A 27,767-nucleotide genomic window follows, 5' to 3' on the forward strand; every position below is an offset into this window, starting at 1 on the left:
TTGGTGCAGCTGGCTTCCGGGTTAAGTGAGCAGTGTGTCAAGAAGCAGTGCGGCTTGGCAGGGTCGTGTTTCGGGGGACGGATGGCTCTCAACCTTCGCCTCTCCTGAGTCCATATGGGAGTTGCAGCGATGGGACAAGACTGTAACTACCAATTGGATATCACGAAATTGGGGAGGAAAAGTACCTCCCCAAAATGATTTGAGCATTAAGGCCTGCAGTGTGAACAAAACTTTAGTTGCAACTGGGGTTGGATTGAAAACCTATAGTACGGTAGCTCTCCAGGAACAGGGTGGGAGAGCCCTTCTTTAAGGTAAATAGTTGAATGACATTCTACACATGGCTAATAGAAAAGAGGAAAAGAAACAARATGCTATGCTGATGATGCTACGTTTGTATTCATTTGAAAAGAAAAGAAGAGCCACACTCTAGGAGCTCAGATGCAATAATTGAATAACCAACGTTTCGACAGACAAGCTGTCTTCATCAGGGTATAAGGACGTATAATAATGTTTTGTATTCATTCCCACTATGCCTGTAGACTAGGAAATGAAGTGAATTATGTTATGCTTACTGGATGAAGTTAAACGAGCATTTAGACCAGCCTTCCTAATTGAACTTTCGAAAACAACATTTATATTGACGCTCTGTCATTGGGCTATGTCACACTCTGCCTTATTTATAGGAGTCGAGTTATTGGCCAAGTTTATTATTTTGCACCCAAGTTAAGTATGTAGAAAAATATATGTATTTYTTTTTCCCCCTTTCTCACTGTGCACATTTTCACTTTTGCACTTCAGCGTCACACTTTAATCAAGAGAACATTATATTTTTGCTATTCAAGTCTCTCATTACCCTATACAGTTGACAGAATGGGGGTCTGTCTTTCATCCGAGTTTAACTATTTGAAACATTTCAACCTGTGGATGATCGGCTACTACAGACAGTGCTTACTGCATAATCCTAAAAATAACAGATCTACATTATAGCCCTCCTTCCTTAGTGGTAGCCCATGTGTTTGTCAGGACTCTTTTTCCTGAGACCTCTGATTGCTCCATTCATCCTGGGCTCTGCTCTGCTAACAAGGCCAACCACTGCCATCTACTGATCTATACTCCAAATAAAGTGCCAGCTACAGTATATCACATAAAGACATAATCAATACTTCAACATAACATTCACTACAAAAGGAGCCCATAAAACCAAATATTTTTTATGGGTCGTTATGATGAGTTTACATAGTCAAAGAAGGGCCTAGGCGCTGTAATATTTTTTTTTTTAAACAAAACATTGTCTCTACAGCAAAAGGTGAGATGATATCTTCAAACTTACACCTTTGAAATGGTGCCTACAGTGTTAGCTTCCGCACTGTAGCTACAACAACACAATATGAACAACCGAGCACATCACCACAGAGATTTTAACATGGGCTGCGGCTGAGTTCATAGAAATGTCCTACATTAATCATTAAAGTCAATAAATATTTGATCTTTGTTATGAGTCATTCAAAGTGAGGCCCTTTTTGTTGGTCTCTCTCTCTCTCTCTCTCTCTCTCTCTCTCTCTCTCTCTCTCACACACACACACATTTGGACAAGCTGCTCAGTGGCCCTGAAACACAGCATGTTATGCCGCTCCGTTGATCATCGTTCAGTGTTGCTCCCTACATCTGAATGTGATGTAAATGATATGATGAATTCCTCTAAGGCAACATTTACATTACTTTTACTTTAGCTTTTTCAAAGTGCAAAGGTTGACAGACTATAGTGTAAAGAGCAAGGTTCACTTCCAGCTAACGGAAGTGGGAGACCAAGGCATTTTGAGACCACAGTACATAGGGGACATGAGGAAAATAATCTTGACATGAAGATCAAGCCTGTATCAAATAGACATACAGGATGCCAAATAAATAAAATACTGGTTGAAATGCTGTTGCCTTGCTGTCATGTTAGTAAAGGGGTCAACTGTCTGGAGGTGTCTTGTGGGCTTCAGCTGGTTGGATGGATGTGAGTTTTAAATGGGGGAAAAACACTGAAATATGCATGTCTACTATTAACTTAGCGTTTAGTCATATGCATGCTCATAACTCAGTGTTGTATGATGATGTCAAGGGAAGATTATCTTATTATGTTCTCATATTTGTAAGGAACCATTCACTGTGGCTTGGAATTGAGATAATGCAGGCATGCTAGATCTTTCCAGGCGTGAAATATGAGACAAGCGTTGACCCAGTTGACAGCTTGCAGTGTTTCCCCTAGGATTTTTTTCAGCAGCGGTGGCAGAGTTTGCACGGGAGGGGGGCGGGGGTCTTCCTGCAGGGGGGTGGGGTGTGCTCTTCCTGGGGGGTGGTGTCTTCCTGGGGCATACATCTATAAATACAATTTTTTCAAACAATTATTTTTTCAAATGTGCTGCTGCTAACTGCATATAGGGGAAACACTGGCTTGTTCACACATTAGATCATGCAGTGAAAGTGATTTGCTGTTGAAAATGCACACATGCCCGATTGCATGGTGGCGGTGGGTGGTGTTTGTAAAGATAGGTTAGATAATCGAGCAAGTGGGTGGGGGTATCCACCACACTTCCGCCTGTTTCACTGTCATTTCCAAAAGCTTTAGAAAAAGCATTATATTGTACTGTACTGAAGCTAATAAACAAGATGTCATGGTTTAGAGAAATGTATGCCTAATGGCCCGGGAGAATACATTACATCTTACATTGTGTAATTAACTCAGGCATTGTCCCCTTGCTGCAGCAACTGATCCGTTAACAGACCTATTCCTCCTGTTATTAAAAAGGTGTTCATAAAAATCCTGTTTCCTTTCCAGTAATAGCACCACTGCAGATTAGGTCCTTCACACATCAACAGGTTTGATGCAGTTCTATTCTACAGCATGTTTCTTTTTAACATACAATTACAATCTATTTGTGTTATTTAAATTGAGCCCAAAAACTATTTTTTCACTATTCTAGAAATTATACTCTTAACTGAATTAAACATAATAAAGAGTTCTGATCGACCCTAGCCGAGAAACCATTATTCAACTCAGCAAAAGGCCTACATGCATTACACATGTATTGACACATTATTGTCATGATGACCCTATGATCCTCCACAGCACATTCTTCATCAGTTCTAGAGGGAAGACGTGTGTGCAACTGCTAACTACCCCATAGCCAGGCAAAGAGTGGACTGACAACTGTCCCACTGTTCTAGACATCAGTGTCTGTCTCTGGATGAGTGGAGAATGTCAGGCTCCCCCTGAGTATTACAAGGCTGCTCACTAACCTGTGGATAGCCTTCCATAAGCACATCCTTAGCACATCCACCTCCTGATTAAGACATGCACTGTAATTCAACCCTGTGCCTCAGCATCCATTGGTCCTAGGCAGTAGTCTTAGAAGACACACTTTGATGGTGAAATTCAGACATACTTGTTGAAAATAAGAATGAAGAATTCTGACCTCTGTCGGTATAACCATTTTACAAGAAAGTAGAAAATTTCATTCTTAGGCTGCATTTACACAGGCAGACCAATACTGATATTTTGCCCAATTATTGGCAGTATATCTGATCTGGTTGGTCACAAGACCAATAATAACTGGGAAATTATTAGAATTGGGCTGCCTGTGTAAACACAGCCTATAATCCCCACAGATGTTCTTTCTAAAGTCAAACAGCACCATCTAGAGGCTCAATTGTCTGCTAGTAGGGCCAATTAGTYTCAATTGAAAATAGACTACAGGGCCAATGCTAAAGGATTTTATTCTCATTGCAAATACTGTTTTCTATAGGGTTATATCCAATTCAAGGATACCAACAGGTTTAACTGCTCTAGGCCGTTTTGGCCCCAGTTATAACCAAGAGGTGACCAGGGTTGCGCTCAGTACGACAGAACATTATGCAATGTTGAATTCAACAGAAACATTACTTTACTGAATGATCCGTTAAAAACATTATGATTATGGTGGCCCAGATGGCAGTTACCATATGGTGTGCAGCACAAGTTTTGTAATTTCAGATGGTCACACCSATATTGATCAGGCCACACCTCGCCATATCCACCAAACGGGAGCAAATGTACCTCAAAGGCTGTTGAAGAACGGTGCTCACCATATTGGGGAAACATGTGGTTCAGTACAAACCGTCACGCAACACAGAAAACGTTGAAGCAAACTGAATGCAGCCCAGGACTAACAAATAAAATAAAATGTATTCCATCCGGTGACGTATCATTATTTATTTCCCGGTTTGAGGGACTGTTTGTTTCAAGGCCCCGGGGTTTTGGTCTAGAAGCATGGTTTCCACTGTACCCAGAGGACAACGTTGGGTACTGCAGTTTAGCTGAAGTTAAGCCCAAAAATACAATTTCCATAGACGGCCCCATAAAGAAATGTTTAAATTGCATAAGACACTCACTCACACCCGAAGATATAAAACATTTTTATACCATGMCATTGTTGAATACTAGTTTCTRAWTGGCTTGAAAGGCATTCTAGAGCGTGCATTATGGAGTGTGCATTATTTAAGTGATAATGCCCTCGAAGCCGGTTTTTGGAGAATATATTGGCACGGGTGTTGTTAAGCCCGAGACGAAGTCGAGGGCCAGCAAACCATGCCAATATATCCTCCAAACACCGGCTTCGAGGGCATTATCACTTTTATACAGCGGGTTACCAACATATTACAATAATGAATTGCATATTTTCATTTTAAAAAGTTATTTTGATTAATTTATTCATACTATTTCATCCTTCCACAGATATAGTCCTGACATAAATCTAGGGTTGCTACCAAAGCCGGCTGGTCATTCGTTCTATCGGTTCGGTTGACAGAGACGCTACCCAGTCATTAAGTATTTTTGTTCTGTATCTATGGACGCGACCCAGTCGTTTGTTCTAAATGTTCTATTGCCATACTGGCTGGCAACATTCTTATCCCTTGCTTKCTAGCTAGCCAACTATGGCTAACTTACAGTCACTTCAAACAGTGCAGCCAGAATAACAACAAAGTAGCTGCATTTGCATTTGTTTAAGCTGTTTCCCAGTGACATTTATTTGGATACATCCATAACAATGAGCTAATGATGCACAATTTCACCTGGCATAGAAAATGTGCTCTCTCGTCAGGACACTGTTTTTCAGAGGACCTAGTCAACACCACAGCTAAGACAATCACTTCAAAAAGAAGCTGGAAAGACTGCAAACTAGCTGCACTTCGTTTCATTTTACCTGTTCTCTATTGATATTTCTTTGTATATAGCCATAAAAATGCTGCTGATTCATGATTTCGACTGACTGAGAAAAGCTGCCTTCCTGCATGTCTCATCCCGACTCCCAACACGTTCATTACTATGCAACAGCTGGAGAACAAATTTGAATCTAGATTTTTTTTGGTGCAAATGTCAGAGTGACAGGTTTATACAAATGTCCTCTGTTGAAAAYGAAATGTTAGTCTAAAATAGATGTGATATAATGTCTAGATGCTTTTTATAAATTGCCTGGCTGGGCAATGAGACAGTGGATTGTGCGGTCGATGGAACATAGTAAATAGGCATTTTAATGTCATAGCTTTAGCCGGTGGTAACTTGTGGAATAGACACCTGCTGGAATGTGGAATAGACACCTGCTGGAATGCAGTTTTAATCAATAAACTTTCAAGATTAGACACACATTTTCTAATTCCCTATAATCACGGCAATATTCAATGGATAGACAGTTCATTCTAAAATCTTACATGTTCTATGTTTGAGCTGCTTTTGAAAGCAAACGTCAAATTGAAAATATGAATATGGTATTGTTTAATTGTATTTTCATAATAGCAAGCTAGCAGGATTGATGGTTTGGTTAGCTAAGCTAGCAAGTCTGTTTGTTTGCATTGCTTGATGTTTGGGGTTTTAGGCTGGGTTTCTGTACAGCACTTTGATATATCAGCTGATGTAAGAAGGGCTATATAAACAAATTTGATTTGATTACCAATGCAACTACTATAGCCATCTAGTAAATTTGCTAGCTACTTCTGTGGATGTTGAACACATTTCTAGCAGCAAATGTGTTAAATTTAACTGTGGTATAAGCGGGACAATCAACTCAGGACTCTATACGTTCTCCGGAAAATAATGCAACTCTCTGGAAGGTGTGTGCCACTCCGCAAGTGCAGTGTGGCACACACATTCCACGTAGTGCATTATTTTCCACAGAACGCATAGCCCCTCACTGATTATCAATTTCATATTCATCCACTGTCTGTCATGTTTCTGGATGAGCTGATGAAGTAGCATCTGCTCACGCTTGCTCTAGTGCTAGTGCGCAGGCGTTATGGGCTCTCTAAAACTGGACCTAGACAACCACAAAATGGCATACAGTGCATTCGGAAAGTATTCAGATGCCTTCCCTTTTTCCACATTTTGTTACGTAACAGCCTTATTCTAAAATGGATAACTTTAAAAAAAATCTTCATCAATCTACACACAATACCCCATAATGACAAAGGGAAAACAGTTTTTTTGAAAAACTTACAAATGTATTCAAAATAAAAACAGAAATAACTTATTTACATAAGTATTCAGACCCTTTGCTATGAGACTCAAAATTGAGCTCAGGTGGATGCTGGTTCATTTTATCAGCCTTGAGCTGTTTCTACAACTTGATTGGAGTCCACCTGTGGTACATTTAATTGATTGGACATGTTTTGGAAAGGCACACACCTGTATATATGTTCCCACAGTTGACAGTGCATGTCAGAGCAAAAATCAAGCCATGAGGTCGATGGAATTGGCCCTAGAGCTCCGAGACAGGATCGTCTCGAGGCACAGATCTGGGGAAGAGTACCATAACATTTCTGCAGCATTGAAGGTCCCCAAGAAGACAGTGGCCTCCATCATTCTTAAATGGAAGAAGTTTGGAACCACCAAGACACTTCCTAGAGCTGGCCGGCCGGACAAACTGAGCAATCGTGGGAGAACGGACTTGGTAAGGGAGGTGACCAAGAACCTGATAGACACTGACAGAGCTCCAAAGTTCCTCCTTGGAGATGGGAAAATCTTCCAGAAGAACAACCATCTCTGCAACACTCCACCATGCGTTTATGGTAGAGTGCCCAGACGGAAGCCACTCCTCAGTAAAAGGCACATGACAGCATATCTGGAGGCTGCCGAACCGCCCCAGTCCCGGGCCCCTGGATCCCTTTTCCCCAGAGCTGAAGATCCAAATCACATTCTGTGCATGTGTTACTTTACCTCTAGAGGCTCTAGGCCTACTTTACGCACAAATCTTTGTTGTCACCCACCCTTCACATTTCTCACTGTCAAGTCGTGAATTACAATTCTTCAAGTTTTACTGGTGAAATGTCCATGCAGCATCTTCATGACAATTATTTGACCAATCAGTATCATGGGCATATGCATTTAATATCTTCTTGAGTTATATAGACTACGATGTTGTTTCAAAGTAGGCCTAGCATATAGACATMCAGTAGTGTTTTGAATTAGCTATGTACAGTGAGCAAATTTTTTATTAGATGGTGTTAAACTGTGGCATGCTTGCGTTTTGTTTAAATCGAAGTACATATTTTGCCTATTGGCACGCACTGTTGAGTTTTGGCCGTATGAGAAAAAAATGTGACCGTCCGCACAATCATCCTGAAATCTCATAAGAAATGTTTTTTTGTACAACTATGCTATTATATTTGTCTCTGTTATGTAGAAAACAGTCATTATGTGATCTTGCATACATTCATTCAGCTAATTCACCATACGCCAGAGTAGCCTGTTCTCTGGGCAGCCGAACAAGTAGAGCAGAGACTGCATGAAGTAGATAATTCCGCACATGAGCAGAACTTCTGACATTTAGCTGTCGGGAAGAGGGGTCCAGAGAAGTTAGATCAGCAGCCACTCTGTTGTTGGCTTGTTCACAACTTGGATTTTAAGCTGAATATACACCCTCAGCTTTTATTTTCTCATCGCCCTACTTTTAAAGAGTCCTAGTTACATAGTTCAGTTACGCACTAGTGTTAATAATTTACCATGTAATATATTTTTTTTTTTAAGTTTTAGGCTTACTTTCTTTCCCGGGTCCTGATCAACTTTCAAGCCTACCTGTGAGCGGCTCCTGCCCTCCCTCTAATCGGGATATTATGTTACAGCAAAGATGATCTATTATATTAACAAGATAGTCAAGTGACCGCTCTAGCGATGTAAATATATGTCCTCAAAGATGGAAGACAGGCGGGATGGGGGACAATTCTAGCCAATGAAAGGGCAGATACTTGAACAACCGGCACAACTTCGAAATGAAGTTTTTTTTTTTTTAAGTTGCCGAAATGCCATGTGTGTTCAGTTATATCAGTGCATTCGTAACAACCTAAGCATTACTAAACTTCKRTTCGATCAAATAAGCCTCAGGTAGCAAATTAGAAATTACATTTTTTGTTGACCAAACTCGACACTCTCATTGACCTCCATAAAAAAAAGTGTTTTTTGGCGGACTAAACCCTCTCGCTTCACTTCTTCCTCTCTGGTTACAGTCCTGGGGGGTGTGGCACAGGTAAACTGCTGATCTTTTCTTACTTTCGTGAAGAAACACAAGTATTTCATTGCATTGAAAACTATTCATAGGGAAGGCAAGACAACATGAAATAGTTCATTCAGTAATCGAGAATCTCACCCTGTCAAAGTAATTTCACTCTTTTACCTCAAAATGTGTATTTCCTGAATGAACAGTAAGTATCTGGTTTGACTGAGAATAACATGATTCAATGAATGCCTTTTACAGTATGATTGGCTTAAACTGTTACAGGGGTTTTCTCGTTTGGTCAAAAGACCACCCTCCATCCTCTCTCCACTGTGACCCGGAAACCAATAAGTGGTTCAGTGGTCGAGGAGGGTGTCAGTTCGTTAGTAGGCAAACAGAGGAGTGTCCTCCCTTCCTCGATAGCCACCTTTTATCGAGGATACTCATGTGTATCCTACCGAAATCTGCCACACCACCTTTGAATCAGCTTTTGTTTTGTCACAGAAAAACATGCACATAATTAAAAACAATATGCTACTTATTGTTTTATCTATAAAGTGTATTGCACAACTAACTTAATTTGTTTTGATCAATTAACACATTTATTTTGGGATCCACCCCTGTAAATGTAATTTGCCTAATGATGCGGGAGTGGAGAAGGACTGTCTCATTTGAAGCACAGATTATCAGATACTCAAGTAGCCGCTCTACATTTCTTAAAAAATGTAAGGCAGTCGGGAGGAAGCAAGATCAGGTGGGACCATTCTAGCCAATGAGAGGGCAGATACGCGTGTGAACAACATACACAACTCTGATATTGTCACGAGGGACTAGGTGTGTGAGGAAGAATCAGGCGCAGAGAGCAGAGAGTTCCACAGGGAAAAGTGCACTTTAATAAGGCACAAAAGCAAGCCCACAACACAGGGAGCGGAAATAAATGGACCACCCAAAACACAGGGTACTAGTTCTAGAAACCGAACACACCTAAAAATAGCGCACACACGTAACACAAGAATAATCCCGCACAGAACAAGGGCGGGTAAACGTACTACAAATAAGGAAGCCCATCAAGCACACAAATAGACACAGGTGCAACTAATAAGACAATACAAACAGACAATGAAAAAGGGATCGGTGGCGGCTAGTAGGCCGGTGACGACGACCACCGAGCACTGCCCGAACAGGCAAGGGAGCCAACTTCAGCGGAAGTCGTGACAGATATAAAGCATTTTTTCTCAGTCGCCGGGATGTCACGTGTCCTACTTATATCAGTACACTCGTAACAACCTAAGCGTTACTAAAACTTATATTAGGCAAAATAAGCCACATATAGCAAATAAGCCATTACATTTTTTGTTGACCAAATTTGACACTCATTGACCATACAAAAACTCCTTTGAGAGCAAAAAAAAACCTAAAATTGCCACTTGCTGGAGAAAACATATTTTGGGCCCAGTTATCCATCTTGCTTCACCTCTTCCTATTTGCTTCAAGCAAGTACATTTCCATCCAAGTTCACTCTCCTCGCCAACTGTCCTCAATTACCTTTGACATTTTCCAAAAGGAGGCGAGAGAGGATGGAGGAGAGAGGATGCAGGTGGTGAAGAAATCGAATTGATAAAATGCCCTATACTTCTGCACYATACTTCTACTTCTGCACTGTCAAGATTTCTTTCCTCAGAGAAGTTCTCATAAAGATGGGGCAGTACCTTCACCCTACTGGCCAACGTTGATGAAATCAATATTGTGATCGGTGCATATTTTGTCACTTTACCATACTACTCTGCAATTGTGTGCGTGCACCACAGACCTAGGATCMGATTCTTTACCCCCAACCTAACATTTTCCATAGAGGAATGATAAAATATCTGAATCATTGGGACAGGCAGTGGTAGAGGCAGTCAATATGGCTGTCTGTGCTGTGTGTCTGCAAAGATGTATCTATTATATTGACAAGATGGTCAACCGACCACTCTAACATCTGGAAATAATGTCCGCAAAGGTGAAAGGTAGTTAGGAGGAGGCGAGATCAGGCGGGAACATTCTAGCCAGCCAATTATCTTTTGTATAAAACATATTAATACACTTGTAACAACCTAAGCATTATGAAACTTCTATTCGATCAAATAAGCCTCATCAAAATTGCGAGTCACTTCTATATTGATCAAATTTGACACTCTCATTGTCCCCCATACAAAAWCTCCTCTCTTGGTCTGCTTATGCTTAGTCGGGCAGGACAGAGGTGGGGTTGGAGGAAGATGGTGGATGGCGACGTTACGCGAGGCCCGAAAGAAGGGCGTGAGATACAAATCTTACAAACCGACGTCTGCGAAATACAAGCCGTGTACTTTCTCCTTTGAGTCAGGTACAAGAAAGATAATAACAGTGCCTTCAGAAAGTATTCACACTCCTTGACTTTCCACATTTTGTTGTGTTACAGCTAGAATTTAAAATTAATTAAATTGATATTTTTTGTCACTGGCCTACACACAATACTGTCACGATCGTTATAATGATTGGACCAAGGCGCAGCGTGTGTAGAATTCCACATGTTTAATAAACTCACCAAACAAAACAGAAGAAAAACGAAATGTGACGTTCTGGGCTGCTCACAAACAGCTACACAAAACATAGTCAAGATCCTACAAAGCACAATGGGGAAATGGCTGCCTAAATATGATCCCCAATCAGAGACAACGATAAACAGCTGCCTCTGATTGCGAACCATACCAGGCCAACATAGATCATTAAACACCTAGATGACCCACCCTAGTCACTATCACGCCCCAACCAACATAGAGAATAAGCAGTTCTCTATGGTCAGGGCGTGACAGCACCCCCCCCAAAGGTGCGGACTCCGACTGCTAAACCTGACTCAATAGGGGAGGGTCCGGGTGGGCATCTACCGTCGGGGGCGGCTCCGGTGCGGGGCGAAGTACCCACTCCGCTCGCAGATACATCATCTTCCACGGCGGCTCTGGTGCGGGGATCGTCGTCGGAGGCTCCGGACCGCAGACCGTCGCCGGAAGCTCCGGACCGCAGACCGTCTCAGGAGGTTCCGAACTGTGAAACGTCGCCGGAAACTCTGGATTGGGAACTGTCGCCGGAAGCTTGGTGCGTGGGGCCGGCACTGGTGGCACCGGGCTGATGACTCGCACCTCAGGGCGAGTGCGRGGAGGAGGCACAGGACGTACTGGACTGTGGAGGGGCACTGGAGGCCTGATGCGTGGTGCCGGCACTGGTGGTACCGGGCTGGTGACACGCACCTCAGGGCGAGTGCGGGGAGGAGGCACAGGACGTACTGGACTGTGGAGGGGCACTGGAGGCCTGATGTGTGGGACCTGTACAGGTGGCACCGGGCTGGTGACACGCACCTCAGGGCGAGTGCGAGGAGCAGGAACAGGACGGACCTGACTGGGGACACGCACTTGAGGGAGAGTGCGAGGAGCAGGCACAGGACGTACCGGGCTGTGGAGACGTACTGGAGACCTGGTGCGTATAGCCGGCWTCAATGGTACCGGAACTTTAACACACTTCACACGGCAAGCGCGAGGAGCTGGCACAGGACGTCCTGGGTTGTGAAGGTGCACTGGAGACCTGGTGCGTATAGCCGGCATCAATTGTTCCGGAACATTAACACACTTCTCAGGACGAGTACGGGGAGCTGACTCAGGTGGCACCAAACTGACAACASGTTCCTTTATTCCAAATCCGTGTATCCTCCACCAACTCAACAACTCTCCCATGTCTCTCTCCTCCAAATTGTCCTTCTTCTCCCAGACTGGCTCTGGTTCACTCCTCGGCTCCGCCGACTGCTCCATGTGCCCCCCCCAAAAGAATTATTGGGGTTTCTGTGGCCTTCCTCCCCGACTTCGTCGCTGTCCCTCCTTCGCTGCTTACGCCTGCTTCCATGGCAGGCTCTTCTCTCCTGCCATTATACCATCCCAAGTCCAGGATGTTCTCTCCCTAATCTCCTCCAAAGACCCACAATGAAGCACGCACATTTAACCAGCATGGCTACCACAGCATTCTGCAGCAATACGCCATCCCATCTGGTTTGCGCTTAGTGGGTTTATCGTTTGTTTTTCAACAGGACAATGACCCAAAACACACCCCCAGGCTGTGTAAGGGCTATTTGACCAAGGAGAGTGATGGAGTGCTGTATCAGATGACCTGGCCTGCACAATCACCCGACCTCAACCCATTCAGATGGTTTGGGATGAGTTGGACCGCAGAGTGAAGGAAAAGCAGCCAACAAGTGGTCAGCATATGCCTTTTTTTAAGAACAAATGTGCAATGCACTTTCCAAACTGTGAAAGGTATGGTAGGGTTGTGAGATGGTGGATGTGGTTGGAAGAGCATGCTTGTTTGAAATGGAAAAGCATTGGTAGCTATTGATAAAGAAGAACATCAAGAAGAAGAAGCTGCTTTACAAGTGGGATGCACTGTTGTAAGGGAGGAAGAGGGTGAGCTTGAGTTGGTTAAACATGGCAGGAAAAGGGAAATGGTTTGTTAAAGGAGAATGGTAGAAAGTGTAAGCAGTGTGAGCTGAAGACCAGAGGAGAAATGGAAGTGTATGAGGGTGAAGTATTGGAGGTGGTAGGTGTGTTGAAGTTCTCGGAGCCCGAGGCTTGCACCGAGGGTCAGGATAAAGATGAGTCTGTGACAGTAGGCTTGAAGTTTTTGGAAAAAGTGGACCCTTGCCTTTTGGCTGATTCATTTGTGGTTTCAGGGTGGGTGAAAACAGAATCGGGTGCTGTGGAATTGGTGAGCGTAAACAGAAGTGGTCTTGTGATAATTGTTTGTGTTTCTGCTGGTCAGATGGAGCAGGTGCTCCACGTTAAATGAATGAGAGATGTAAGAGATGTAAAAATGTTTACTCTCAAGAAAAGGGTGCCATTGAAAGGAGTGATTACTCAGGTAGTGGTAAATGTGAAAGCTAAAGGTGAAGATTGCAGGTGTTTGTGATGCTCATTGTTTGGTGTGATTCAGACAGGGTGGCATGAGTGGTGAAACAGAAGTCATTGTCTGTTGTTTTGAGTTTTGATGTTGACTCTTTGCCTGACAACGTGATGTTAAGATATATAACTTATGCTGTATGAGCTTTTGTGCCAAATACATTACGTTGTTACAAGTGTCAAGCTTATGGGCATGTTGCAGCAGTGTGTAGGAGGGAGGTTCCTAGGCATGAGAAGTGTGCAAAAGGGCACGAGACAAAGGAATGTGTAGCATTTGGGAAAGTAGTGGTATGTGTTAATTGTAGGGGTGCCCGTGGGGCTGGGGATCAGAAATGTCTGGTGCGAGAGAGGCAGGTTGAGGTTTCCAGGGTTCGAGTAGTGCAGAAGTTGTCATATGCTGAGGCAGTGAAGAAAGTAGAGGAAGATGGGTCAAGGGGGAGGGATCCTAAGAGGAGTGGTGTGAGTAGTAGATCTGTAATATTGAATTTTTAGCATTTATAGCAATGGTGATCAACTACTATAGGGATGGAACATAAGTTGCAGAAAATTGATGTTGTGGTGGCAGGTGCAGAGAGGTATTTGGGTGTGCTAGACCTGACGTCAGAGTTACAGGGTGTTTTGAGTGGTGGTGTCCCATCTTTTCAAGGCTGTTGGCCTGAAGTAGAACTAAATAGTGGAGTATAGTGTTTATTTTTTATATATATCTTTTTTTGTGAGTGTAGTTTTAGATTGTAGTTTATTTAATAATACAAAAATTCAAGCAAAGTATAAGGGAGTTATACTCCATTCTAGTAGGTGGCGGTAATTCAACATTTATTGGATGCCAACCGCCGTCAAATCTCATCGAAGAAGAAAAACGAACAAAGCATTTCGTCTGCCGGAAAACTACAGGAAGAAGAAAAACTATGCCTTAGACTGGATTTCCCAACGCTGAAAGGGAGAGTCCCGTCTTTGCAGCTCTGTAAAAAGTGAGAATTGCGGGGGATTTGACACTATGGGAAAACTGGACGAGTTACTTTTAAGGTGAGTTGCAAGCTCAAACCTTATTAGCCAATCTGATTTGATATGAATAAACCTATTTTGTACATTTTATTTTTTAGATTGATTGATAAACATTTGGTTCAAGCTAGCTACTGTAATGTGTTAGGTAATTTTGGCTTACTATAATGTCACGTCCACAGTCCGTGAGTGAAGCAAGTAACGTTAAGTGTGCAAGGTCAAAATATATTCGGCCTGTTAGCTAACTTAAACGGCTAGCTGTTACTAGCTACGTACCAGTCGCCACGTAACTTGCCGGTTATTTTGTTAATTTTTTCGTTTTGATAGTATGTATAGTAGCTTGCAAGCGATTGTCATAGTTTTTATGAAGCAACAGGTCAGACATGAAGTTAACGTTAGTTACATGTATAACTAGTAGGTACAAAAGCTASCTGACAAATCTCAACTCCAGGTAGTTATGTATCTACCTGGAGTTGAGATTTCTCAGCTAATTCATAACACATCTAGACTAGTTTCAGRACTGTCTGTTGCATGTATACAACTTTGCATGGTCTGACTAGGTACATTGAATGTGTTACGTAACGCGACATATGTGATAACTAGCCAGCTCTCGAAAACCCTTAACTTTACATAGTATAGATTTTTTAGCGGTTACATTCGCCCACGGTTGGCTCCATGTGAACTACAATTTCGAAGTTGTGTTTAAAGGTTTAGAAACGTCTAATCATTGTTTTCGAAACATATGCTGATGTGCCGCTTATCTTGGTTGTCAGCGAGAATGTTTTTAAAATAAAGATACTGTAGTAGTTTTGCACAAATCCACAAGCTGTGTGTGCCTCCAGTTATTAGTGATGGGTCGTTCRCGAACGAGTCGGCTCTAAGAGCCGGCTCTTATAGGTGAACTTTGGGAGCCGGCTCGCATATCAGAAGAGCCGAATCTATTTATAAAAATATAAAACAATTAAGATATGAATAATCTAAATATTTAAATGAATATAATTAACTAATTCAAAGAACGACATTTAAAAAATAATAATAATATAGCTCAAGCGCACGCACACACATTCGTTCTGACTGTCTTCTCAGACTTCTCAACTGTTGTTCCTGTCAATCAGACACACAGTGTCAACCAATGAACCAAAGATGCGTGAGGGAGGGCCGAGCCAACTCACTCAGTCACACACTTAGCAGCCGAGTAGAGAGAGGAAGGACAGCTGTGAAGACAACAGCCGGAAAATGAGTCCGAAGCACAGTAGCATTTGGATGCATTTTAATAATAGAATTTGCCAAAACAAAATCTCATAAAGCCGGTTCTACCCACAACCTACACCGGCATATGCGAACTGTGCACCCAACTAACTGTGCACCCAACTGTGAAGCTAGCTGTAGCGGAGCTTTGAGAAACTAGCGGGCCTGCTAGTGATAGTGGTCGAACCAGCACCTCCACACGTGGAGATGTATCCACTCAGTCAAGTAGGCCTACTCCGCGACCCACAGCAATGCAGTCTTCTATGGACCACTTTATGCCAAAGCATATGTCTATAGCAAAACAAGGCCAAATTGATATTGCATTGGCTAAAATGATTGCCACCGATTTCCAGCCATTTTCGATTGTGGAGGACAGAGGTTTTAGAAATTGTAGCAATACTCTAAATCCAATGTATGCAATTCCAAGCAGGAAAACCCTTTCAAAGTCACTTATTCCACAACTGTACGAGAGCACACAGGATTCAGTGCGGGAAAGAGTCCAAAAAGCTACTGCAGTTAGCCTTACCACTGACTGCTGGACATCAAGGGTAACCACTTGTTACATGTCACTTCATTGAAGATTTTTTCGATGTCTAGCTGTCTCTGGACTGCTTTGAGTTCAGCCACAGACACCTCAGATAACTTGGCAGAGGAACTGTTGAGTGGCCAGAGAATGACAAGTAGATGGAAAAGTGGTCTGTTGTGTTAATGACAATGCAGCTAACATAACCAAAGCCATGAAAATGTTAAAATGGACCCATCATCCATGTCTTGCCCACACAATCAACTTGATTGTGTGTAGGTGCTGAAAAACTAAAGTCTACACAACGCCAGATGGGGATGCCTGAGCTGAGGCCTAAACAAGACTGCACTACAAGGTGAAATTCAACATTTTATATGTTGAAGCGGTTTCTTGAGTCAAAGGATGCCATCTTCTCTACCCTGGCCATTGTCAATGCACCTGTTGATGCTCTGACCCAAGAGAAATGGGAGGTGGTGGTGGAGGAGGTGTGCAGAGTCCTGGAACCCTTTAAGCAGGTYACTGTGGAGATCAGTGGAGAGAGGTACAGTAAGCAGTTATTACTAAATTATTTAATCCAGTATTATATATGAAGGGTTTAAGGGGCGGCAGCGAATCACAGCCAGCCGCCAGAGAGAAGAAAATGTAACAGAGTTGATGGACACCCTATGTTCATCAATGGACAGAAAGTTGTACAGAATGGAATATAATCACATGCTATCAGAAACCGCTGCACTTGACCCCAGGTTTAAGAAGTTAGCCTTCAGTGATGCCAGAGCAATTGATGGGGCTCTTCAAAAAATAACCTCAGCAGCAGGGAGGGCCAGCCCCAACAGTCAGCTGGCTCAGGCACCAGGGCAACAGGGAGAAGAGGGATCAGATGGAGCAGAAGCACCAGCAGTAGTGCCACAAACGTCTGCTGTTTGGATACTGTTTGACGAGAGAGCAACTGGGGATGCAGCACAAAAGAATCCCTCAGCAGATGCCATAATGGAGGTCCAATCCTATTTGGAGGAGCCCCTCCAAAGATCTGCAGATCCTCTGAGCTGGTGGAAGAACAAGGCATCTGCCTACCCACGGCTTACTAAAGTCATGACAGGGAGACTSTGCATAGTGGTCACATCCGTTCCCTCTGAGAGGGTCTTCTCACAAAYGGGACAAAATCTCTCATAAAAGCAAAATATGGTCAGCATTGCTGTGTGCTGCTGGTTATAACATGGCAATAAAGAAGAGAGAGRAAAGAGGGACCAGTTTAATGTTTTAAGTGGGATGCTGCAGTTTTGCACATTGTTATATATTTTTCTTTGATATGGTGCAATATTCTATTATGCTGTTTGTAGATTGTATTAGTTTTGAATGGTTAGATGTATATGCACTTTGTTTATATACATTCAAAAGTTATACTTTAAATGTTTAATAGCATTCTTTTTCATAACAAATCAATGCATTTTTAAATATAATTTTTTAAACACCAATCATAGTCAAACTATCGCAAACTGTTTGACTTGAAAAAATACAAAACATATATTTTTTAAAGAGCCGTTTGGGAGCCAAAAGAGCAGTCTCTTTTTGGTGAGCTGAGCCGGAATGCCCATCACTACCAGTTATTTTTATAATTTTTTTATTTTTTTACCGTTATTTTACCAGGTAAGTTGACTGAGAACACATTCTCATTTGCAGCAACGACCTGGGGAATAGTTACAGGGGAGAGGAGGGGGATGAATGAGCCAATTGTAAACTAGATGCTTACACACAGGTGTTCGGAGCATGCTAGATAGTAGGGAGGTAACGACGTTACAGGTACACCTATTCGTACAGTACGGGGACCTCTGTTCGGTCCGCACTGTGAACCCAAATGAATACATAAACACTAGGCCTATAAACTATGCATATGCTGAATTATATATGCCTCAAGTAAATCTGAGCTGAAAAACATTTTGTAATCAAAATTGGCACATCACAAACTGTCCTTTTGTGAGGTGCAGCCTGGACCTAGTTATGTACGATGGCGAGCGGTGAGGTCTAAACCAGGAGGATTCTCCATCATCGTTAAAATCTTCAGTTTGGGAACTCCTGTAATGAAGCAGCTAATCGTTTGGGGGACTGCAGTTCGCAATRCATTCCACCAAGTGTCGTTCACAATCTAGTCCCGTTGCGGCCACCACAAATAGACCTTGTTTCAACTGTATCAAGAAATAATCTTATTTGTATGCCTAGCAATCAACAAATGTACATTGTTTAAAGCACACTTTTACAAATCTGTCACCGATGACAGCCCCAATAAGCCCCCTATGGTGAAGGATGTGAACTTTTTATATTTTAGTCATTTAGCAGACACTCTTATCCAGAGCAATTAGGATTAAGTGCCTTGCTCAAGGGCACAACGACAGATTTGTTATCTATCCGGCTTGGGGATTCAAACCAGCAACCTTTGGGTTTCTGGCCCAATGCTCTTAACTCTATATCTGAATTCTGACTCTTTTGAGTTTTCAGTTCACCCGGAGGGGGTTCTGCTTGCTCTGGGCATTACTGACTCAAATTAACAAAATGAATCGAACGATTCGTTCTTTTGACTGACCGACTCAGTCAGTAAAAAGAGCCAAACCTCCCATCACTAGTGGGAACCCTAACCCTATAAAGTTGTATAGTAATTTTGCCTTAAAAAACATTTACTGCTAATATGAAATATGTTTCCAAAACCGTACCGCAAGCGGTGCATTTTAACGTTCAGAACGACCAGAAGATACTGTCATCAATGGGCACAAAAGCAGTTAGCGTCTATGAATGGGTTATGCGATAACTAGCTAGCAATGTTTCCACACTTAACTCTACAGGGTAGCTTATACAAAACACCACCATATAGTTTAACTAACCTGCTCTTGGAGATACTTTCCTTGTTCTTGAAACGGGGAAAAGTTATCTAAAATGTCGGTGTCCAGTTGCAGGTGGTTCTACAAAAACCAGAGAACACATGGATTTAATATCTTTGAGTTGAGTGGGTAACGAGGGCACTGTCTCATTTTAATAGCTGGGTGCTCTGCCATATGACTAACTTCAAAATAAATCCCAAGTTCAAGAAACATTGGGAAATGGCAGCACTCCAAAAAGTTTTTTAAAAGGACAAAAATACATGAAATTAGGTGACAACTTTTTGTACTAAATGAAATCAAAAACGTTTGAGTGCTGCCGTTTCCCAAAGTTTCTGGACCTTGGGATTTGATTTAATATTAAATCCAAGTTTTGTATCGAGTGAGTGTGTACATCTTTGTTTTGGTCGCAATGTGACGTGCTGTCATCTTCACGTTGCTGCGTCTCATGGAAACGACTAGTTCCTGAAAAGATGCTGGGAAATGCTAGATGTGCGGCAGCTAAGATGGCGAGGAACCTCCTCACGTGGTACAAAACATGGATTTAATATCTTTCTGAGTTTTCAGTTTTTTTGTAGAACCACCTGCAACTGGACACTGACATTTTAAAAGATACCTTTTTTGTTCTTGATTCAGGAAAAAGGTTATCGCCAAGAGCAGGTTAGTTGAACAATCTATGGAGCATTTTGTATAAGCTGCCCTGTAACGTCAAGTATGGAAATATCGTTACCACATATCTCACGTAACACAGTGTCTAAGAGTAGACTAGCTATGGCTGAGTAAAGGCATAGGTAGCTCTCCATTTAGAGAGGTTGTACGTGGCTTTGGTAAAGGTACACTCATTGCTGTAAAGTTGATGTAAGTTGAGCTAATGAAGAATATAAAAAATAAGGGAATTTAGAGTTTGGCTAACTTACTGTTCAAACAATGTACTTGTGATTGTCTGTGCACTAGCTATAGAAACATAGGTGTTTTTGTATTCAGTTTACATAGCAAGCTACTTATTATAAAACCCTTATCACACTTGATAATTTTGTGTCTTCTTTCCACCTAAAGTAGCTAGTTGTGATGCGGAGAGGAGACCTTGTTCCCCGGGCCTTCCAGGCCCCAGTGGATGTCCATGCTAGTGTAGATGGCCAGGTGTACATGTTCAGGAACGGCCAGCCAAATGACTCTGCAGGCTCTTCAGAGGACGAAGAGTTCAATGTGATGGCGCTTAGGCCCCGGGGGTGGCAGGAGCCGGACCAGGATGGACTGGGCAGCCTCATGCTGCTAGAGAGGGACGTATTGGTTGGGGACAACCTCAACAAACTTGCTCTGCAATATGGCTGCAAGGTAAGTCCTTGAGCCCATTTATTTGTTGTCGGCAAACTACAGTGTACAGTACACTTAACGTCAGACACTGTACATATAGGTAACTGCCAAAATAAAGGAAACACCAGCATAAAGGTCTTAATAGGGAATTGGGCCACCACGAGTTGCCAGAACAGATTCAATGTGCCTTGTACAGATTCTACAAGTGTCTAGAACTCTGTTGGAGGGATGCAACACCATTCTTCCACAGAAAATTCCATAATTTGGTGTTTTGTTGATGGTGGTGGAAAACTCTGTCTCAGGTGCTGCTCCTGAATCTMCCATAAGTTTTCAATTGAGTTGAAATTTTATGACTRAGACASACACACTAGGGATGTGCATCTTTCCCTTTCAAGACCATTCAATACGTATCTATGTAGATACATTGGCTACGATAAAGGAATGAAACGTTTTAGCTTGAAACAATTCGATGGGATTTGGTTAGATTAGAGAACGAATCGATGCATTAACATTTGCAGAAATACATATATTTTCCATTGTAAATTCAAGTCTTCTGCTGATGGAGTTCATGAGCTAGGCCTCTCTGCACTGGATCAGTCTGTGTGAATGTAAATTATGTATGTGTATGTACTATGTAGGCAGATTAAGTGTTTGCGCTAGTAATGTATCAATATTTTTACAAATGAGCTATGACATAGCCAATGAATAGCCTATAGTGCTATATCAAATTTTATTTGTCACATACACATGGTTAGCAGATGTTAATGCGAGTGTAGCGCAATGCTTGTGCTTCTAGTTCYGACCATGCAGTAATATCTAACAAGTAATTTAACCTAACAATTTCACAACAACTACCTTGTAGTTGTTGTGAAAGTGTAAAGGAAGTGTAAAGGAATGAATAATAATATGTACATAAAAATATATGAATGAGCGATGGCCGAACAGCATAGGCAAGATGCAGTAGATGGTATAGAGTACAGTATATACATATGAGATGAGTAATGTAGGGTATGTAAACATTATATAAAGTGGCTAGTGTTACATTTATTACATACATTTTTTTTCATTATTAAAGTGGCTAGATATGAGTCAGTATGTTGGCAGCAGCCACTCAATGTTAGTGATGGCTGTTTAACAGTCTGATGGCCTTGAGATAGAAGCGTGTTTTAAGTCTCTCGGTCCCCGCTTTGATGCACTTGTACTGACCTCGCCTTCTGGATGATAGCGGGGAGAGCAGGCAGTGGCTCGGGTGGTTGTTGCCCTTGACGATCTTTTTTGGCCTTCCTGTGACATTGGGTGGTGTAGGTGTCCTGGAGGGCAGGTAGTTTGCCCCGGTGATGCGTTGTGCAGACCTCACTACCCTCTGGAGAGCCTTACGGTTGTGGGCGGAGTAGTTGCCGTACCAGGCAGTGATACAGCCCGACAGGATGCTTTCGATTGTGCATCTGTAAAAGTTTGAGTGTTTTTGGTGACAAGCCGAATTTGTTCAGCCTCCTGAAGTTGAAGAGGCGCTGCTGCGCCTTCTTCACCACGCTGTCTGTGTGGGTGGACCATTTCAGTTTGTCTGTGATGTGTATGCCGAGGAACTTAAAACTTTCCACCTTCTCCACTACTGTCCCGTCGATGTGAATAGGGGGCTGCTCCCTCAGCTGTTTCCTGAAGTCCACGATCATCTCCTTTGTTTTGTTGAAGTTGCGTGCAAGGTTATTTTCCTGGCACCACACTCCGAGGGCCCTCACCTCCTCCCTGTAAGCCGTTTCGTCGTTGTTGGTAATCAAGCCTACCACTGTAATGTCGTCTGCAAACTTGATGATTGAGTTGGAGGCGTGCATGGCCAGGCCGTCATGGGTGAACAGGGAGTACAGGAGAGGGCTGAGAACACACCCTTGTGSGGCCCCAGTGTTGAGGATCAGTGGGGTTGAGATGTTGTTTCCCACCCTCACCACCTGGGGGCGGCCCGTCAGGAAGTCCAGGACCCAGTTGCTCAGGGCGGGGTCGAGACCCAGGGTCTCGAGCTTAATGACGAGTTTGGAGGGTACTATGGTGTTAAATGCTGAGCTGTAGTCGATGAACAGCATATTATAGCACAACTTTAGATTTCAAACCATCTCAGAATGCTTTTTACGGTTCTGACGTTTTTAGTGATGATTTCCTCTCGTTTCGACAAAATGCTCTGCACCTCACAAAAAGGATTGCTGTACTTGTTATACAGGGTAGTGCTGATGATTTCATATCTAAAAATAACCATATACACTGATTGTTTAAAGCAAAACTATTTCTGATGGTGAACCGGAACAATCAAAATAAATCTATTGTACGCCCTGTTCAGCAGGTATAGCCAGATGAGTTGTCTCCGGTAAGCTTACTTTTATTTCTGTAAAACAATTTTCAACAGCGTATAGTTAACAATAAATTACATAGGTTGTCACTAGGGACGCAAATTTCTGTCAATTGTTGCAGACTAACCAACCTCCATTAACCTGTTAACTTCTCTAGGATATGTAGCCAGGGAAAATGTAGAGCGCCAAATTCAAAAATATGATATAAAATCAAACTTTCATTAAATCACACATGTAAGATACCAAATTAAAGCTACACTCATTGTGAATCCAGCCACCATGTCAGATTTCAAAAAGGCTTTTCGGCAAAAGCATAAGATGCTATTATCTGATGATAGCACAACAGTAAACAAAGAGTGTAGCATATTTCAACACTGCAGGCACGACACAAAACGCAGAAATAAAATATAAATCATGCCTTTGACGAGATTCTTTTGTTGGCACTCCAATATGTCCCATAAACATCACAAATGGTCCTTTTGTTCGATTAATTCCGTCCATATATATCCAAATTGTACATTTATTTGGCGCGGTTGATCCAGAAAAAAAACAGCTTCCAATTTGCGCAAAGTCACTACAAAATATCTCTAAACTTTGCCAAAACATTTCAAACTACTTTTGTAATACAACTTAAGGTATTTGTAAACGTTAATAATCGATCAAATTGAAGACGGGTCTATCTGTTTTCAATACAGGAGATCAACAAACTAACGCTACTTTTCTAGTCTTGCGCAACTCTCAAACAGTACACAGGTGGCCTCACTTCTTCATTGCACAAAGGAATAACCTCAACYTATTTCCAAAGAGTGGTGACATCCAGTGGAAGCGGTAGGAACTGAAAACGGGGTGATTAGAAATCCAGTATTCCAATAAACTCATTGAACAGACAGTGACTTTATTTTTTTTATTTTTTAAATGGTTAGTCCTCGGGGTTTTGCCTGCTACATAAGTTCTGTTATACTTACATACATGATTCAAACAGTTTTAGAAACTTCAGTGTTTTCTATCMAAATCTACTAATAATATGCATATCTTATATTCTGGGGATGAGTAGAAGGAAGTTGAAATTGGGCACGCTATTTATCCAATAATGAATTTGCTGCCCCCTATCCTAGAGAAGTTAACAAATGTCAAAATAATATTTACTTTCGACCAAGTTTCACCTGTTTCATGACTGAGATTTGTTAAATTCTTAAACCAATTTTAATTCTGCAAATTAACCTATAGATTGATAAGCACGACCGGCTAACCGTTAATATCCTTAGTTGGCACTCTAAAAATGTCTAACATCACGCAAGCCTTTATTGCGTTGGTAAGCGTTCGAAGCTGGGCACAGTGCTCAGTTTGAGTAGGCTACTAATATTGCCTGGGGTTGTTCGGCATGCAAAATGACTTGTAGCTCAATGTCAACACCATTATATGCAGTTTGACACTGAAGGAGAGGATGCATCAGTTGACACAGGATGAAAGGTAGGCCTGTTTTTGGAAGGTAAAAATAATGTAATATGAGCCCCCCAAAAAATGTGAACCGGTGATTCAATGCATGCAACATTTAGTTTGGGGTCCGTGGACTGATGCACTTCTATCTTTAACATTTGAATCGGGGACCACACACACACACCCTTTAAGCCCCCTATGCTCCCACTTTCAAAGTCATTGAGATCTCTTCTAGCCCTGGAAGCCAAAATAATGGGCAACTGGGCATTTTATACATGACCCTAAGCATGATGGAATGTTAATTGCTTAATTCAGGAACCACATCTGTGTGGAAGCAACTTCTTTCAAAATATGTTTCCCTCATGTACTCGTGTTTTCTTTATTTTGGCAGTTACCTGTATGTGTCTGCATAGGCTACTGATAATGTGTGCTCACATTATGCCAATATTGACTCTCTTCTTCCTCTCAACAGGTGGCTGACATAAAGAGGGTGAACAACCTGATTCAGGAACAGGATATGTTTGCATTGAAATCAATCAAAATCCCTGTGAAGAAACACAGCTTATTGACTGAGGCTAACACAGAACACAGAACCTCAAATTCATCCACACCACCTGCCCAGCCACAGGACAGACCTACAGCCAGCTCCCCAGGTAGGCCACATCTACAGGAGTACACTGACTTCCTCAAGGAAGTGGATCATGACATCGAGAGACTGATTCAAACCACAGATGCACAGAATGAGGTATTTTTAGAGGCCGCGGAGCAGCCACAGAATTTGGGCTACAGAGGCCAGCGCTTGACCAGCTATGGAGCAGACTGGGGCATCCAGTGGTGGAACGCTGTGGTGGCCATGCTCCTGATAGGAATTATCCTGCCTGTCTTTTATGTTGTTTATATCAAAACACAAGATACTGGAGTGCCTGCTGCTATAGCTACCTCAAACAGCTCAGGGACAGGCCTCATCACAGAAAGCCCTAGGAGCACTTTTAGCAGCCAGGAAAGTGTCCCTCAGTCTGAACGAACCAAACACATAATACAGGGAAAGAATGTCTATGGACTTCATGCKTAATGTCACTTTAAATCCCAAACCAGTGTTCTGCTTAAAGGTCATCAAAGAAGTGTTGCCGTGTAACATTTCTTTACAAAAGATTGAAGTTGTAGTATGGATTTCTGTAAGTGTTTTATCACAGACATTGGACTTCATGGTTTCAGATGTTGTGTGCCTTATTAGATGTCTCACTTATCCAGTCAACGGTTCTTTCTTCTTTGTGCTAATTATTTTGAAGACATTTTAACATGTTTGCTGTGTGACAACCTTACAACTGCAATTCAGACTGGGACAGGCAGTAAGTCCGAAACTGAATATGGATATTCAGTTTCGGACTTACTGCCTGTCCCAGTCTGAACTGATTGTAAAATATCTGTGTGTTTGTCCAAATGTAGTGCCATTTTATAGAGATGTTTGTTTTCTTTGCGAGGCATTGGAAAACCTCCCTGGTGTGTGAGACAGAATCTGTCTCAAATTCAATGCTTGACTGTGGGTGGGGTACAGACATGAGGTAGTCATTTAAAAAAAAAAATGTGTTAAACACTATTGCACACATTGAGTTTATGCAACTTATTGTGACTTGTTAAGCAAACTTCTACTCCTGAACATACACTGAAAAAATAAACGCAACATGTAAAGTGTTGGTCCCATGTTTCATGAGCTGAGATAAAAGATCCCAGAAATTTTCCATATGCACAAAAAGCTTTTCTGTGAAAGTTTCTACACAAATGTGTTTACATCTGTTAGTGAGCATTTCTCCTACGCCAAGATAATCSATCCACATGACAGGTGTGGCATATCAAGAAGCATGATCATTACACAAGTCCACCTTGTGCTGGRGACAAAAGGCCACTCTAAAATGTGCAGTTTGTCACAATGCCACAGAAGTTAAGGGAGTGTGCAATTGGTATGCTGACTGCAGGAATGTCCACCAGAGCTGTTGCATTTCTCTACCAAAGCCACCTCCAACGTTGGTTTTGAGAATTTTCTAGTACGTCCAACCGGCTTCACATCCGCAGACCAAGTGTATGGCGTCATGTGGGCAAGCAGAGTGGGGTTATGGTATGGGCAGGCATAAGCTACKGACAAACAACACAATTGCATTTTGAATGCAGCGATACCGTGACGAGATCCTGAGGCCCATTGTCGTGCCATTCATTAGCCGTCATCACCTCATGTTTCAGCACAATGCACRGACCCATGTCGCAAGGATCTGTACACAATTCCTGGAAGTTGAAAGGCCAGTTCTTCCATGGCCTGCATACTCACCCATTGAGCATGTTTAGGATACTCTGGATCTATTAGTACGACAGTGTGTTCCAGTTCCTGCTAATATCCAGCAACTTCCCACAGCCATTGAAGAGGTGGGATAACATTCCACAGGTCACAATCAACAGCCTGATCAACTCTATGCGAAGGAGATCTTGCGCTGCATAAGGMAAATGGTGGTCACATCAGATACTGACTGGTTTTATGTTCCACGCCCCTACCTTATTTTAAGGTATCTGACTTATATGAACTGTAACTCTGTAATATCTTTGAAATTGTTGCATGTTGCGTTTATATTTTTCTCTATATTTAGGCTTGCCATAAAGTGGTTGAATACTTATTGACTTGACATTTCAGCTTTTCATTTATTAATTTAAAAACATTCTCCACTTTACATTATGGGCTATTGTGGGTAGGCCATGGACAATCTCAATTTAATCATTTTTTACATTCAAGCTGTAACAGAACAAATGTGGAAAAAGTTGAGGTGCGCAAATGCTTTCTAAAGGCACTGTATAAGCACCCACTAAAAAGCAAAGCTGCCATTTATATTTAGTCACAATCCATTTCAATCAGGTGCTTTCACTCTTTGTGCCAATCAGTTAATGYTACTCCTGGAAAAATGTAGCCTGATATTGCTATTGTCTTTGTTCCATTTAAATCCAAAACAACGGTGTGAATATGTGAAGGCATTAATTACACAGGTTATTAACAACTTTTGAGTTAATATTAAACAGTTTTATACATTTTAAATAGGAAAAAAACTTCATTTGGTGTTTTATTGAWGCATTTATTTGTGGATTTAAAAATAGTACATACCTTCAATAGTTTTCCGGGATGAAAAATKCATTTACTTTAAGACAAAAGCACAGTAGGACTTCAGAGTATTGTATTTGATTCAGGTTGGGCCTTCTTCAAACCCTTTAAAAAAACTGAAATCTTGACATTTTAAAGCAAGTTTGTTGCAATTTGAAGGACTTTGAAGGATTAATCCCCTCTATTGCAAAAAATGTTTGTAAGCCTACAGAAAAATAAATATGTCCAGTGATACATATCAACTATACAGTATGTACATGTGTAGTCATTTTAATTCCACTCTACTTTAGTGAATTCTCCAACCTGTAGATCAGTGTTTCCAACTCCAGTCCTCAAGTACCACCAACAGCACACATTTTTGTTGTAGCCCCAGACAAACTTGCGTTGAGTCAGGTGTGCTTGTCTGGGGCTACAACAAAAATTATGACACAGCGAAAACAGG

The 27,767-nt window shown here is 42.0% G+C and overlaps 1 protein-coding gene across 2 annotated transcripts; it reads left to right on the top strand.

The window, feature by feature from the left end:
- The first annotated feature begins 14,335 nt into the window (after positions 1-14,335).
- Positions 14,336-26,858, top strand: LOC111952997 (lysM and putative peptidoglycan-binding domain-containing protein 4). 2 transcript variants are annotated; one of them, XM_023972054.2, is made up of 3 exons: positions 14,336-14,488; positions 20,156-20,434; positions 24,662-26,858. In XM_023972054.2, exons 2-3 carry the CDS (start codon positions 20,168-20,170, stop codon positions 25,259-25,261), a joined length of 867 nt encoding a protein of 288 aa, XP_023827822.1. In that variant the 5' UTR covers positions 14,336-14,488; positions 20,156-20,167; the 3' UTR covers positions 25,262-26,858. The 2 variants fall into 2 exon arrangements, with proteins under 2 accessions (XP_023827822.1, XP_023827824.1); XM_023972056.2 differs by having other exon boundaries at positions 20,159-20,434.
- The last annotated feature ends 909 nt before the right edge of the window (positions 26,859-27,767 follow it).

This window comes from Salvelinus sp. IW2-2015, linkage group LG26 (assembly GCF_002910315.2).
Source record: "Salvelinus sp. IW2-2015 linkage group LG26, ASM291031v2, whole genome shotgun sequence".
Classification (NCBI taxonomy): domain Eukaryota; kingdom Metazoa; phylum Chordata; class Actinopteri; order Salmoniformes; family Salmonidae; genus Salvelinus; species Salvelinus sp. IW2-2015.